At 41.8% G+C, this 13,551-nt stretch overlaps 1 protein-coding gene across 1 annotated transcript; it reads left to right on the forward strand.

Annotated features, from left to right (window-relative positions):
- Positions 1-1,873: 1,873 nt before the first annotated feature.
- On the forward strand, positions 1,874-13,179 carry MRPL39 (mitochondrial ribosomal protein L39). The gene is made up of 10 exons (XM_063393878.1): positions 1,874-1,986; positions 3,239-3,445; positions 3,654-3,793; positions 4,418-4,517; positions 5,805-5,872; positions 7,120-7,232; positions 8,734-8,799; positions 11,273-11,426; positions 12,434-12,481; positions 13,033-13,179. Exons 1-10 carry the CDS (start codon positions 1,944-1,946, stop codon positions 13,120-13,122), a joined length of 1,029 nt encoding a protein of 342 aa, XP_063249948.1. The 5' UTR covers positions 1,874-1,943; the 3' UTR covers positions 13,123-13,179.
- Positions 13,180-13,551: the final 372 nt, after the last annotated feature.

Genomic DNA, 13,551 nt, shown 5'->3' on the forward strand with positions numbered 1-13,551 from the left:
CCCTGACTTCATGATGGCCACTCATATCATTGTCAGCTGAAGATTGCGATGAAGACCATCATCAGCTAAATTGTAAAGAATCAAAATGAACTCATGAGTTATTTCATAAATTTATTGTTTTAACCTGAACCATGGTTTTCCTGCATGGGCAGCAGCTAGTTTCTGCTTGTGTTCTATCTTTTGGGGAAGAAGGACCGTTGGGGGTGTGAGGGGTTGGCCGTAGCTGGACACCAAGTGCTCCCCAAAACCACTCTGTCACTCCCCTCCTGAACTGGACAAGGAAAATATAGTGAAGGGCTTGCGGGTTGAGAGATCACGCACAAATGACCACCGCCAGCAAACCAGACAAAACCGAGGAAAGTTAATTTAATTTACTGACAAATCAGAGTAGGGAAGTGAGAAATAAAAACAAGTCTTCCTTCATCTTTCCCTTCTTCCCGGGGTTCAGTTTCAGTCCTGATTCCTCTACCTCCTCCCCTCCTCAGTAATGCAGGAGGATGGGGAATGAGGGCTGCAGTCAGTTTGTCTCCGGTGCTTGCTCCTCATGAGGACTCACACTTTTCCACTGTGGGCAGTGGAACCTCTGCTCTGGTGCCTGGAGCATGTTCTCCCTCTCCATCTGCACTGACCTTAGTGTCTGCAGGGCTGTTCCTCTCACACATTCACAGTTCTTCCTTATCTGCCAACAATTGCTGCTGAAAAGTAACTTTTTTCCCTTCTTAAATCTGTTATCCCTGAGCACTACCACTGTTGCTGATGGTTCACCTTGGCCAGCAGTGAGTCTGCCTTAGATCCAGCTGGCATTGGCTCTGTTGGACACCGGGAAAGCTTCTGGCAGCTTCTCAGATAAAAATACAGGGGTGCTCTCCTGTAGCTCCCCTGCTTCACCTCCCAAAGCCTAGCCATGCAAACCCAGTGCAGGTGGGCAGTGTTAGCAAAAGGGAGCAGGTGGTGAATAGTGGAGGTACAACATTCTGGGATTATGTTCCTGCCTAGAGTAATGCTCAGAACTACTCTCCAGGGCACTGGTCAGGGCTAGGAGCTGGACTGTAATCACAGTCATAGATTCACACAATGGTTTGGGTTGGAAAGGACCTTGAAGATCACCTCGTTTCAACCCCTTGCCATGGACAGAGGCACCATTCACTAGACCAGGTTGCTCCAAGCCCCATCCAACCTGACTATGAACATTTCCAGGGATGAGGCAGCCACAGATTCTCTGGGCAACCTGTACCAGGGCCTCACCATCCTCACAGGCAAGAATTTTTTTCTTATATCTAATCTAAACCTACTGTCTTTCAGTTGAGGCCATTTTTCCCTTTTTCTGTCACTACAAGCTCTGGTAAATAGTCTTGACTCTCTTTTCTGTAAGTTTTCTTCAGCTGCTGGAAGGCTGCAACTAGGACGCCCTAAAGCTTTGTCTTTTCCAGGCTGAACAATCCCAATTCTCCCAGCCTTTCCTCCCAGCAGAGCTGCTCCATCCCTCTGATCCCCTTGGTGCCTCCTCTGGCCTGGCTCCAGCAGGTCCCTGTCCTTGCTGTGCTGGCCCCCAGAGCTGGATGCAGCCCTGCAGGTGGGGTCTCAGCAGAGGGGCAGAGGGGCAGAATCCCCTCCCTGCCCTGCTGCCCACGGGGCTGTGGATGAGCCCAGCACACGGGGGGTTCTGGGCTCCCAGCGCACAAGGCCGGGGCAGGTCCAGCCTCTCACCCACCAGTATGACATCCTCCGATGATCACTGCGGGTCCCTTCCAAACCAGAATACCTTCTGTGGCTCTGCGTTGTGCCGGGCTGCGTTGTGGGGCTGCTGAAGGGAGCGGTCACAGCGGGACGCGGGAGGCTCCTGCCGCCCGGCGGGCGCACACGGAGAGCGGCGGAACCGCGCGGCTGCTGCCGCTGTTTCCGGCGGAACCGCGGGGGACGGCACCGCGGCGGGGCCGTGGAGCATGGCGGGGCTGCGGGGCGCCCGCCGGCTGCGGGCTGGAAGCCGTGAGTGTGGGAGGGAGCCGGAGGGAGCCGAGATTGCGGGAGGGAGCCGGGAGCCGCTAGTGCGGGGCCGGGCCGAGCTCGGGCTCGTACTGCGGCGGTGCTTTCAGGGACTGAAGTGCCTTTATTAGGTCGCGGGGGAGGGAAGGGCCTTTTCAGCCAGGGAGCGACATTAACTTTCGCATAGAAGCACGGAGTAGCTGGGGTTGGAAGCGGTTTCTGGAGATCATCCAGTCCAAGTCCTCTGCCAGGGCAGGGTCATCACGAGCAGGTGACACAGGAACGTGTCCAGGTGGATTTGGAATGTCTCCAGGGAGACTCCACACCCTCCCAGGGCGGCTTATTCCAGTGCTCCTCCTCTCTCCATAGAAAGAAATTCTTCATGTTGAAGTGAAACTTCTTGTGCTTTAGTTTATGGCCATTGCTTCTCATCCTGTTGCTGGTCACCACTGGAGTCTGGCACCAACCACTTGGCACCTGCCTTGGAGATATTTACATGCTTTAATAAGATTTTCTCTCAGTCTTCTCCTTTCCAAACTAAACAGGCTCAGCTTCTGTGGTCTCTCCTCATAAGAGAGATGCTTGAGACCCCTCATCATCTCTTTGAGCCCTTTTACTGCCTCAGAGTCTCCTGTTGTGACTTTGTGCAGGCAGTGCAGGGGCCCGGTGTGGTCACTTGCTAGAGCTGCAGAAGTGCTACCTTTTACATATTGAGACAGACAGGTGGGTGATCGGTAGTGCTGTAGGAACGAACACCTTATAAAGAGGCTTTGAAAACTCAGAATGGGTCACAGAACAGTTGAGGTTGGAAGGGACCACAGTGGGTCACCTGGTCCAATCTCTCTGCCCAAGTAGGATCATCCTAGAGCACATGGCACAGAAGTGCATCCAGATGGTTCTGAAATATCTCCAGTTAGGGAGACTTCACACCCTTTCTAGACCATCTGTTCCAGTGCTTGGTCACTGTACAGGAAAGTTCTTCCTCATGTTCAGGTGGAATTTCCTGTGCCTCCATTTCTGCCCCTTGTTTCTTGTCCTGTTGCAGGGCACCACTGAGCAGTGCTTGGTCCATCCTCTGACCCCTCCCTGCAGGCACTGACAGACACTGATGAGGTCCCCTCTCAGTCATCTTGTCTTGAGGCTGAACAGCCCCAGCTCCCTCAGCCTTTTCTTATAAGAGGGATGCTCTGCTGGACTCACCCCAGGATTGCTTACTCCAGGATTATTGCTTATTCAGTATCTCTCTTGTCACCAGGGTACATCTCCACACCAGCTTTCACTCAGCTGACACCTGGTGAGGTGGTTCGGATGCGTAATGAGCTCTTTACCAAAGAAAAAGAGAGACAATTGTCTCTTCACCCACGAATTGAGAAAATTGAAGTGAAATACACTGGGAAGTTGTCTCCTGGCAGTGTGTTTGTCATGAACAAGGCTCTGTCTACACCATACAGCTGTGCCATGCGTAAGTGGATGGACTTCTCGTGAATGTTGTTCTGCCAGTTGAAATAGAAACAGCTAATTTTTGGATGCTTTTTTCACTGTTCATCCTTCCAAGTCATTTACAAATATGAAACTTGCAGTTTTTAGAAATACAGCAGTCTGAACTGCTGATCCTGAGAAATGTGGTTAATAACTAACTAATACTTGAGGGTTTTTTTTACTTTCTTTAGATTTAAGTGAATGGCATTGCAAGAACTCTGTTCTGGCTTTTGTGGATGGTGAAGTCTGGGACATGTACAGACCCCTGACCAAATCATGTGAAATTCAGTTCCTTACCTTCAAAGATGAAGATCCAGAAGAAGTAAACAAGGTAAGTTATTGTCTTGTTCCATTGTAGGTGACCGGGTTCTCTGTACCTTGTCTCATTGCAAGTAGCCCTGATTATGACCACTTGATTCTGTGTGCACCTTTCAGTTCCATGCCTGTCTGCGTTCTTGAACTTTGTTGTCATTAAAGTTTAGACATTTTTAATGTTTTTTTAATGGTGCATCATGGCTATAATTAGCTGGACCAGTGTGGGGGCTAGGTGAATTGTTTGCTTTCCTTTCAATTGTTGTATTATTCTATGATTTCAGATTTAAGTATATCTAGGGTTACATCTGGCTTGCACTCTAAGTGCAGTTTTTATTTTTTAATTTGATTCTGTTTGGAGAATCATCTCTGAATAGAAGTTTAAATACTAAAGAAAGTAATCATAGAATCATGGAAAAGCTTGGGTTGGAAGGGACATTTGAAGCTCATCCAGTTCCACCCCCTGCTATGGGCAGGGATACCTTCCACTAGACCAGGTTGCTCATAGCCCTGTCCAACTTGGCCTTGAACAATTCCAGGGCTGGAATGCTAGGTTTGCGCATCATCCAGTTAAGTTTTGGGGTTTTTTTTGGAATAATTAGCTTCTAGGCAATAAATTCATGTTGTGAAATTCTCTTTGCAGGCATATTGGCGTTCCTGTGCCATGATCATGGCATGTGTGCTAAAGCGAGCTTTCAAGGATGAATACTCAGTCAACTTAGTTAAAGCTCCAGAAGTGCCAGGTGATAAAAGTTTTTTATATTGATTGTCTTTTGCTGCTTCTCAAGTGAGTGTTTAATAACCAAACCTAGAAAAAAATCAGAGGCTTTTTTTTCCAATGGTTGATGGTATTTAGCATTGATATGCGTATTACATGCTGTTGTAGTTTTCCTTTAATTTATAATAACCACTCATTGATAATTTTGTTATTGATGTTCAGAAAATTGGTCCATATGGCCACTGGGTTTCAGACCACTTAGGATTTCATAGTTGAAATTAGTAACTAAACCTCTGTACTGTGGAGTGACATGAGCAAGGCTTCTAGATGTGATGTGACGTGTTTCTGCAGAATTTGCTCTAATAACTGCATCAGCTTGTCCAGCAGTTAAGTTACTAAAAGTGACAGTGTCTACACCAAATTGGAAGATTATTGAGGTACAAACAAGCTTATTTAGCAACTACTGCTCATCTGTGATCTAAGATTTAGAAAAGTGAGAAAATGCACAAGAGAGGAGGTTGTTTCAATAACGAAACATGCATAATTATGCATTTAATATATGAGACGATTGGTTGCTGATCGTGTGGAATGCTATAACTGCTTCTTTTTTAGCAGTTTTAACATTTGTAATTGATTGATAAGTATAGGTAAACATTTCAGTTCTACCAGAATTTGGAATAATCTTGGCTGTACTCAGCTATGTCATTATATTGCATGTACAGAAATAGTGATCTTACTGGGTTGACAGATTTGATTTCTAAATAGCCATAACTTAATATACACAAAAGAGTGTTCTAATGGCTGTCAGAGAAATTTGTGTTGCCTTTACCAGAAATTTGTGACATGCTTGTGTCATGGATAAACAGCTCTAATATTGTCTGATTTCTCCATGCAAAAAATTCCTCTTTATCATTTGATAGCTCACATTTATTTTATGAGAAATACAATGGAAAAATGGTGAAGTATTTTTAAAGTGAATGCTGTTGGTTTTTTTCTGCAGTGTTAGAAGCAGTTTTGTGAAGCACTGTATTTTTTCCCCACTTTATTGAGATTCTATTATACTGACATTGCATTAAAACTTCTCTGAAATTACTTTCTCATTCAGTGAAATTAAAACAACACAAGTTCAGTCTGCCACTTTATAGTACAATCAGAGCTGAAAACTTTTGATTTACAATTAATTTCTAGAGATAATTCTGTTTTTCTTCTCATTCATTTTGTTGTAAGAATATAGTATGATTGTGAAATGTATACTTTGTTACAAATGTTTTTTACAAACATGAATATTTTTGTCTTTGGATTGGAATTGCAGTGATCTCTGGAGCTTTCTGTTATGATGTAGTTTTGGACAATAAACTGAATGACTGGAAACCAACAAACGTAAGCACTTCTCAGATGTAAACCCAAAGAGTTCTACAGCTTGTGTCCTTGTCCAAATGTTCTTTTTTTATAAAGGAGAAGGGACAGAGCTTTTTTTCCCTTTTTGTTAGTGCGCATTTAGAGTAGTCTTTGGGAACTGATCTCTGCATTTACCACACACTGGTGCTATGGCAGAATGCCCTCAGGTTTCCTTTCAGGCAAAAATAAACCTTGTGCTGTCTTCCACATGCTTTCAGGCTTTAAGTCTGTGGAGCTAGAGAACATTCTAGTCTGAAGTAGAAGTTCAGAAACAGTTGATGGGGCCATTGGGACCTCAGTGCCATTTTTGTTGCTGTACAGATTTGTTCCTCCTCAGCTACTCTTGTCTGGTAATGTAGATGCAGCCACAGTCTTTATGTGAATAGAGTCTCTCTGAAAATGAAAGTGTGTATAAGACATATTTTGTGGTGGTTTACAGCAGAATTAGTTTGTTGTTGAATAAGATCTGTGAACAGATTCAGCTGCAGCTCTCCTTAATAGCTTTCTTAGATTTCATGTTCTGCAGTAAATCTAATAATCTGAATACTCTAAATCTCAGAACTGTTTGTGATCACAGATATTTCACCCATCTGGTGCCCGTTCTTGTTCTTGTGCCCAAAAACCAGCAGAGGTGTGTATGGCTGCGGAGTAATATTGGTACAATGCAGAATTTTTCTTCAATATGATCTTGCAACTGAACTAATTTAGTTAGAAATATTTTCTACATGACATCTTAAATGTAATTTCACCTCAAAACAATTTCTTACTTATGAGTAGGTCTGAATTATGCAGAACCTTGGATTCTGGTCCAAGGTGACCAATTTTTATTTATTAAATATTCAGTACCTTTTTTCACTTTGACCTATCACAATAGAGCTTGTCTGTAAATGAAGACATCACTCTGGGAAACAAGATACGTAGATGAGTATGTAACAGTAGCAAGACTGTGTATGTAGTACCATGTAGGGAAAACCTGGGCATTTTAATAAATATTGTTTCTGATGGAAAACTGCCTATTTATTTGACTGGGCATTGAATCTGTCTATTAAAACAGTGATGATCTGTAGAGCTCTTATGATAATAGTAAGACACTCCAGTGTAAAATTACTGTATGTAGGATTTATGGTAGATGATCTTTGTTGTTTTGACTAATATTTAGTGTTTGCTGTGCTTTATCTGTTTACTATAGCTGTGAAAAGGTGGTTACAGTTTTTATGTCCTTTTTTTAGGACAACTTCTGTTCTCTTACAAGGGATGCCAAAAAGCTAATTTATCAAGACCTGCCCTTTGAAACACTGCATGTTGAAGCAAAAGTAGCACGTGAAATGTTTCGTCATAATAGGTGAGTGTCTGAATTTGCCTTTCTTTCAAAGAGGCAATTAGAAATCAAGTCAAATCTCTGCTTGGTTCTATAAATCTAAAATAAGATGTAACAGGTGAAGTAAGAAGGTACTTCTCCCACTGCTCTGAATGAGCCTGTCTCCATTCTCTTTCCACCAACTTACTTAGTTCTTACTATTCTCTCCAGAGGCCAACACCAGCCACCTTTACTGGCTGTAGTTCTGTGACAAACTGAAAGACTGAGACTTCTTTTGTTCACTAGCGAGCTTCAAGATTCCACTGCTGTTAAATTGAAACTCTGGTGGTTAGCCTTGACATAGTAGCCTTTGCTGAAAGGCTCCCATATTTTCAGAAATGTACATTTTTCATGTCCTGGTATCTTCAAATGAAGATTTGATGAAATGCAGTTTTTGAACTCTGCAGGGGGAAACTGGGTAAAATACTTTGGTCTGTGCTATAAAAACATGTTTGTTCAAAACCTCCTGACTTCTTTGCTGAAAAAATACCTGAGCCATGTTTCTGGTGCACAGCATTTTGGCAGCTGGGGAGATGTAGGGGGAGAGAATGATAAATAATTTGTGAAACAAAATTAAGCTACGATGAAGTTGCAAAATAGCAAATTTTTTAGCTTAATGCTGAAGATGATTTTAGTATGATATATGTATCATCATCTCCACTCTGTTAGCTGCATTGACAGCAGGTGGGAGCTGATTTTTTTGATGGTACCTTTAGATATTGTGTACAGAAAGCACAGAGAACACTTTGCTGTATTGCAGACGACCAGCTGTTGAGGGCTACACATTTCATAAAATCAGTTTAGGTGATCTCATGGTGTCTAGTCTTACAGGTGACCTGAAGAACTCTTATTTGTAGTAGTAGGTCCTTTGTGTCCTTCTGAATAAAACTGCTGTGGGAGCATGGCCCTCATATGAAATACGCATAAAATAGACTGGAATAGAGGTTTCAATAGGAGGGGACCTACACCAACCACCTAGTTCAGCTGCCTGACTGATGTGGAGCTGACAAGTTACAGGAAATTATTAAAGACGTTGCCCAGATGCCTCGTAGTCAGTCACAGGCTTGGGGCATCCACCACCACTCCAAGAAGCCCATTCAGTGTTTGAACACCATTGCCTAAGGAAATGCTTCTTAATCTCCAGTCTGAACTGTGCCTCCCAGCACAGCATTGAACCATTTCCAAACATCCTGTCTCAGGATCCCATACTAACTGTGCCTGATGATTACGTTATTTGTAAAGTGTCTTTCTGCAGTGCTCAGTAAAATCTCTGTAATTTTTCCATGAACTGAGGTTAGCTAACAGGTCTGTTAATGAAGCATGTCAATATGTGTTGTCATTAGGAGTTTAAACCAGTCTGGAAGCTCACATAAATACAAGCATGATTTTTAGGAATTTTAAATAAATTAAATTAATTTCTGAAGTGTTCTTATAAGAACTAGATGTTAAAGATGAGGCTTTTTAAAATATTTTTTTTCTTGTCCAGATACAAAATGGAGATGATAGAAAGAAAAGCTTCTCAGAACACGGAAGGAATTGTACCATTACATAGGTGAGCAAAACTGAACTCTCATTCTGTAATGATTGACTGGAACATTTGAGTATATTGCAAGTACTCTCTGCAAGTGAGAAGAGCAAGTTACTCGTTGTAGGAGCTTCTTGGTGATGGCAGGGACAACGACAAAATATCTCTTTAAGTAAAGCAGCTGTGAGAACACGTGGTTTATTGTGAGTGCAGGGGCCTTGCCTTGCTTGTAGCTGCTAAGCACAGCTAAAGCAGGCCAAGAGAGAGCGGGAAAAGAGGGAGAGGTTCTGGTTACCGTACAATAAATGTCCTTCTGAGTTGAATAGTCTGTGTTGCACCAACAAATCTAATACAAGATACAAATCTCACAGTATTTACATACAGCCAATAGAATTGTCACTTCACCTTTGGCAAGCAGAAGGGTATTGTTTAATCAAGAGAGATTGCCCCCAGCTAGCCACACCATTGTTCACTAGCTGATGGCTTGGTATTTCACATCTCAAAGCTTGCCTTCATTTCTATCTCACTTGTTGGTTTCATACTCCCAGAATCTAAACCATCATATTTACAAGGCTTCTCTACTTCATCTTTCCCAACAACTTGTGATGGTTTTAAATTTAAAGATCACTTGTATTCATTACTGGCTATGTCTGTCTTAAGTTGCTTGGGGTGGTTTGTTTGGTTTTTTTGAAACAACCATTCTTTTGTGATACTTTGTGATACTACATTTCTATTTTTTGTTATGTTAAGGGTGGTAACTGCCAGAGAAGTCTTACTGCTTTCAGTGCTTTTACATGAAAATGAAATAAATCTCTAGAGCTTGACAGGCTAAATAAAATACAAACCAGGTACTGGTTTGAAAACAAGAGTTAGCATTTTATAATGGACTTTTCTTTCAAAGTTGTCAAGGTCTTCGTAACTTACAAGTTACTGCTTTGTAGTGGTGGAGATGAGACTAGAACAGCATCCTGGTGATACAGTGTTAGATACAGAGTTTTTAGTCTGTAGGCAGGTGTTGGGGGTTAGATTTGTTTGTTGTTTTTTTTTTTTTCCTTTTTTTATAGAAGTTTTTCCTCATAAGTTCCTAGGAGACAAATTGCTTAGCCATTGACTAAAACAAAGAAGTGGCCAAAGAACACTGTATCACCTGGCTAACCTTTTCTTTTTGGGTCTCTGGGAGTTTCTCTCAGAGGGGTGAAATAATGCGAGCTTTGGGAAAGGTAAAAGAGCTGGGGGGGAAGTTGCTCTCTCTTGCACTCAGCATCGGGGAGGATGCTCAGGCTGCCGCTCGCTGCAGGAAGAGTTCATGGTCATCTCTCCATCTTGTCCTGGGAAATCTACCATCGTTTGCTCGTGTACCCAGGAATTCTGAGCTCGCCTTCTCCAGTCCTGCCCCCACCACCACTGCTCCTTCAGAGCTTTGAGGCTCTCCTGCTGCTCTGTAGCCCAGCACTGCCTTGCCCTGCCAGGATATCCCTGCCATTCCAGCAACCAGCGCAAAGCATCTGATCTCATCCACCAGCCTGGGACTTTCCACCCTTCCAGCTTGGTCTCTCTTGGAGTCCTGCAGGGGCACTGAGATCAAACTGCCCCGGGCTTTTTTGTGAAAGAAAGCCCTTGAGGTTCCTGGTTCTGTTTATTATTAATGCTATAGTTGTTTGTTTGTTTTGTCATATATACTAGTAAAGAACTGTTATTCCTATCCCCATAGCTCTGCCTGAAAGCCCCTTTAATTTTCTAAATTAGAATAATTTGGAGGGAGGGGATTTGAATTCTCCATCTCTAGGGAGGTCTTGCCCCCTCCCTAGCAGATACCTGTCTTTCAAATCAAGACAGCGGGAAGCTTGTATTGTATCTCAGGCAGTTCTCTATCTTAGGTCATTGTAGAATATTCAGTTTTGTAGATGTCTAAAGAGTTCTTAATTTGTTTTTGTAGTTCACATCTGTCTAAAGGAACAGATATCTTTTCAGTGGTGGTTCTTGAAATTTTAGAACAATGTTGCATCATTCTTCCTCCCACTCTAATTTGCTCAATAAAGGGGAAAATGGCCTTACCTATTGCTTTCTGGGAGAGATTCATTCTCAGTGTTTCTTTACTGTACTATGCTGTCTCTCTTAATTGATTTGCAGTTTTTCAAGAACGGGAAAGGAAAATAACTGTGGAGGTTGTAAACACTGTGCTGCGGAAAACAGGCAATCTTGGAGACAAATCTTTCTCTCGTGAATGAAAGTTATCCCAGTTTTAGAGCCAACATGGCATCAAAAATTTCCTAAAATTAAGGTCATTTCCTAGACTTGAGGTTTAAATTTCCTAAGTTCCTTTGAGGGAATAGTGTGACCTGTACTTACGGTTTAGGAAACTTAAAAATGCTGAGCTTGAGATTTGTGTGTATTTTCTTGCTCTTGACTGGAATTTGCTAATCAAAAATAAAACCTAGTCTCCTAGTCGCTCCAAATGTATGTGACATATAAGCTGAGGGGTTTTTTTTTGTCCCTCCAGGTTTGGTGACTTTGTAGATGTTAGTGAAGGTCCTCATATTCCAAGGACAAGTTTCTGTTTCCAGTATGAGATAACAGCAGCCCATAATCTTCAGACTGATCAGTCCGAATTGATAAGGAGATTCCAGGGTGTGTCCTTGCCAGTCCATCTGAAGGTAAGTAATCCATTTTGCACAGGTTTTCCTTCTTTAAATTAGAGCATTTTGCCTATGTTCCTGTCTTTGTTAGATGCTGTGTTGGTAGCTAAATGGAATTCATAGTTGAGAGCCATAGCAAGGGAGGACCCATGATGATGACTGTGTTGGATATTTGGGGTTCATTTTCCTGAAACTGTTGTGGATGTGCAGTCAGAACTAGAAAAGTTTGCATGAGAAGGGCCTATGATATTATTTTTCAGTATGGAAAGTGTTGTTTTGGTTATATAATTTCTGTGTGGATATTTCATTCTGCTTGCCTAAGTTGTGCATGCCAGTCTTCTGCCATCAAGGCTACTGACAGTGCTTAAAATACAAAGCAGAACTTTGTATTTATAGTCATGATAAGTATACCATTCAAAGAATTTCATGGCACCAAAGTAAAATGTAGCAGTAACAAAAAGGTCTTAGCTCTAGTGAGTCTTAAACAAAGGCTTTGCAGAACTGAAGGTGGAGGCAGGGAGTCTTTATTCCCATTCCTCTTGACTTACACGATTTTCATCTTGTGATCTAGCACATGTGCTATTGTCTTAGTTGGAGAAGTTTTCAAGGGTTCTTCAGGTCATCTCTGCTCCCTTTCTAAGCATAATTCCCATTTTTGCCAATTAACCCCTCAAGGATTCCACACAGTGGATAAATCATAGAACCATGGAATGGGGGGACCTTAAAGTCCATGCAGTTCCAATTCCCCTTCCATGGACAGGGACATCTTCCACTGGACCACGTTGCTCAGAGCTCCATCCAACCTGGCCATGAACACCTCCAGGGGTGGGGCATGTGATGGCTAGACATTTATTCAAGTCCCCACATGAATATGGGCAAATTGGACACTGAAATTGTAAGTTGAGGCCTTAGAACCGGGCATTATTATGGTTTTGCACTATCATTTCTATACGTTTGTCAGAACATATTCTATGATAAAATTATTTTTTACCTCTGTTAACATCATTTAATGACATTTCACACAGGCTCACCACACTGTGTGGCACAAACTGCTGGAAAGATCAAAGAGGCTGGTAAGTCTTATTAGTGGTGAAGTACGTGTTACCAAATACAAAGGTATGCTCTGATAGAGGACAATTTGAATGATTAGAGGCAGGTAGTATTCCCAAGAACGTAATTTTAGGAATGGAAATATTCACAGCTGAATGGAAATTGGAAGTCCATCTGCTTGTTTATTAGAGGACATGGTAGCACTGTTTCTGAGGTCTGTTATTAAAATGCATTACACCATTTAAAAAAACATCATATACTATTTGATCGATATGGTTTGTCCAATTAAAAATATTTTAAGGTAAATAGAACTATAAAATATTATAACCCACATATGACCAAATAACCATTATCAAGACATGTTTAAACATAGGGATGTCTTTGTAAGTATTAAAATAGAGCAGCTGTTTTAGTGCCTTCAGATCAAGTCCTTCAGGTTGTTAAATTTCAAAGAAGATTAAGTCTTTGTAGGTTGTCCTTTTTTGTTACAGTGGCAAAATGAAGCAAGGATTTTCAGGATCAAGGAGGGTGAGATAATTTTTTTAAATATAACAAATTTGTTATCTTTCTGCAGGTCACTGAAGAAGAATATTTGGAAGCAGCAGCACAGTGTCTTGAGGCAAAAGATGGAACTGAAGAAGAAAAAACTATCAATTTAAGTTGAACCTCTAAATGTACATAATAAAATGTTTACATGACTCGTTTGTGCCTCATACAAAAATGTCATGGGTAATTAATTTGAATTCTTTGACCTAAATCATAGATAAGTAGACACAGGTATATACAAGATGTTTCAGTCCATTAAGATTTCCTTGAAGAAAAAAAGGCTGAGGGAGGAAAGGTAATATTTTATCTGCAATAACTTGCAAGTTGCCCCTGTCCTTACCTGGACAACAGTAATTGCATGTGTCTATCCATATGGATGTGTCCTGCTGCAACTGAAAATTGAGACAAATAGCATATTAAAAAGATAACCTTAAAGGTATGTAATTGCCATTGCTTTACCAATACAAAAACAGCAGAATGTGAAAATTGGAAAGTTCTTGGAGTTATTTCTTCCTGCTGCACAAGTGCAGTTAAAGATTGTTTTCCA

This window comes from Prinia subflava, chromosome 3, assembly GCF_021018805.1.
Source record: "Prinia subflava isolate CZ2003 ecotype Zambia chromosome 3, Cam_Psub_1.2, whole genome shotgun sequence".
Lineage (NCBI taxonomy): Eukaryota > Metazoa > Chordata > Aves > Passeriformes > Cisticolidae > Prinia > Prinia subflava.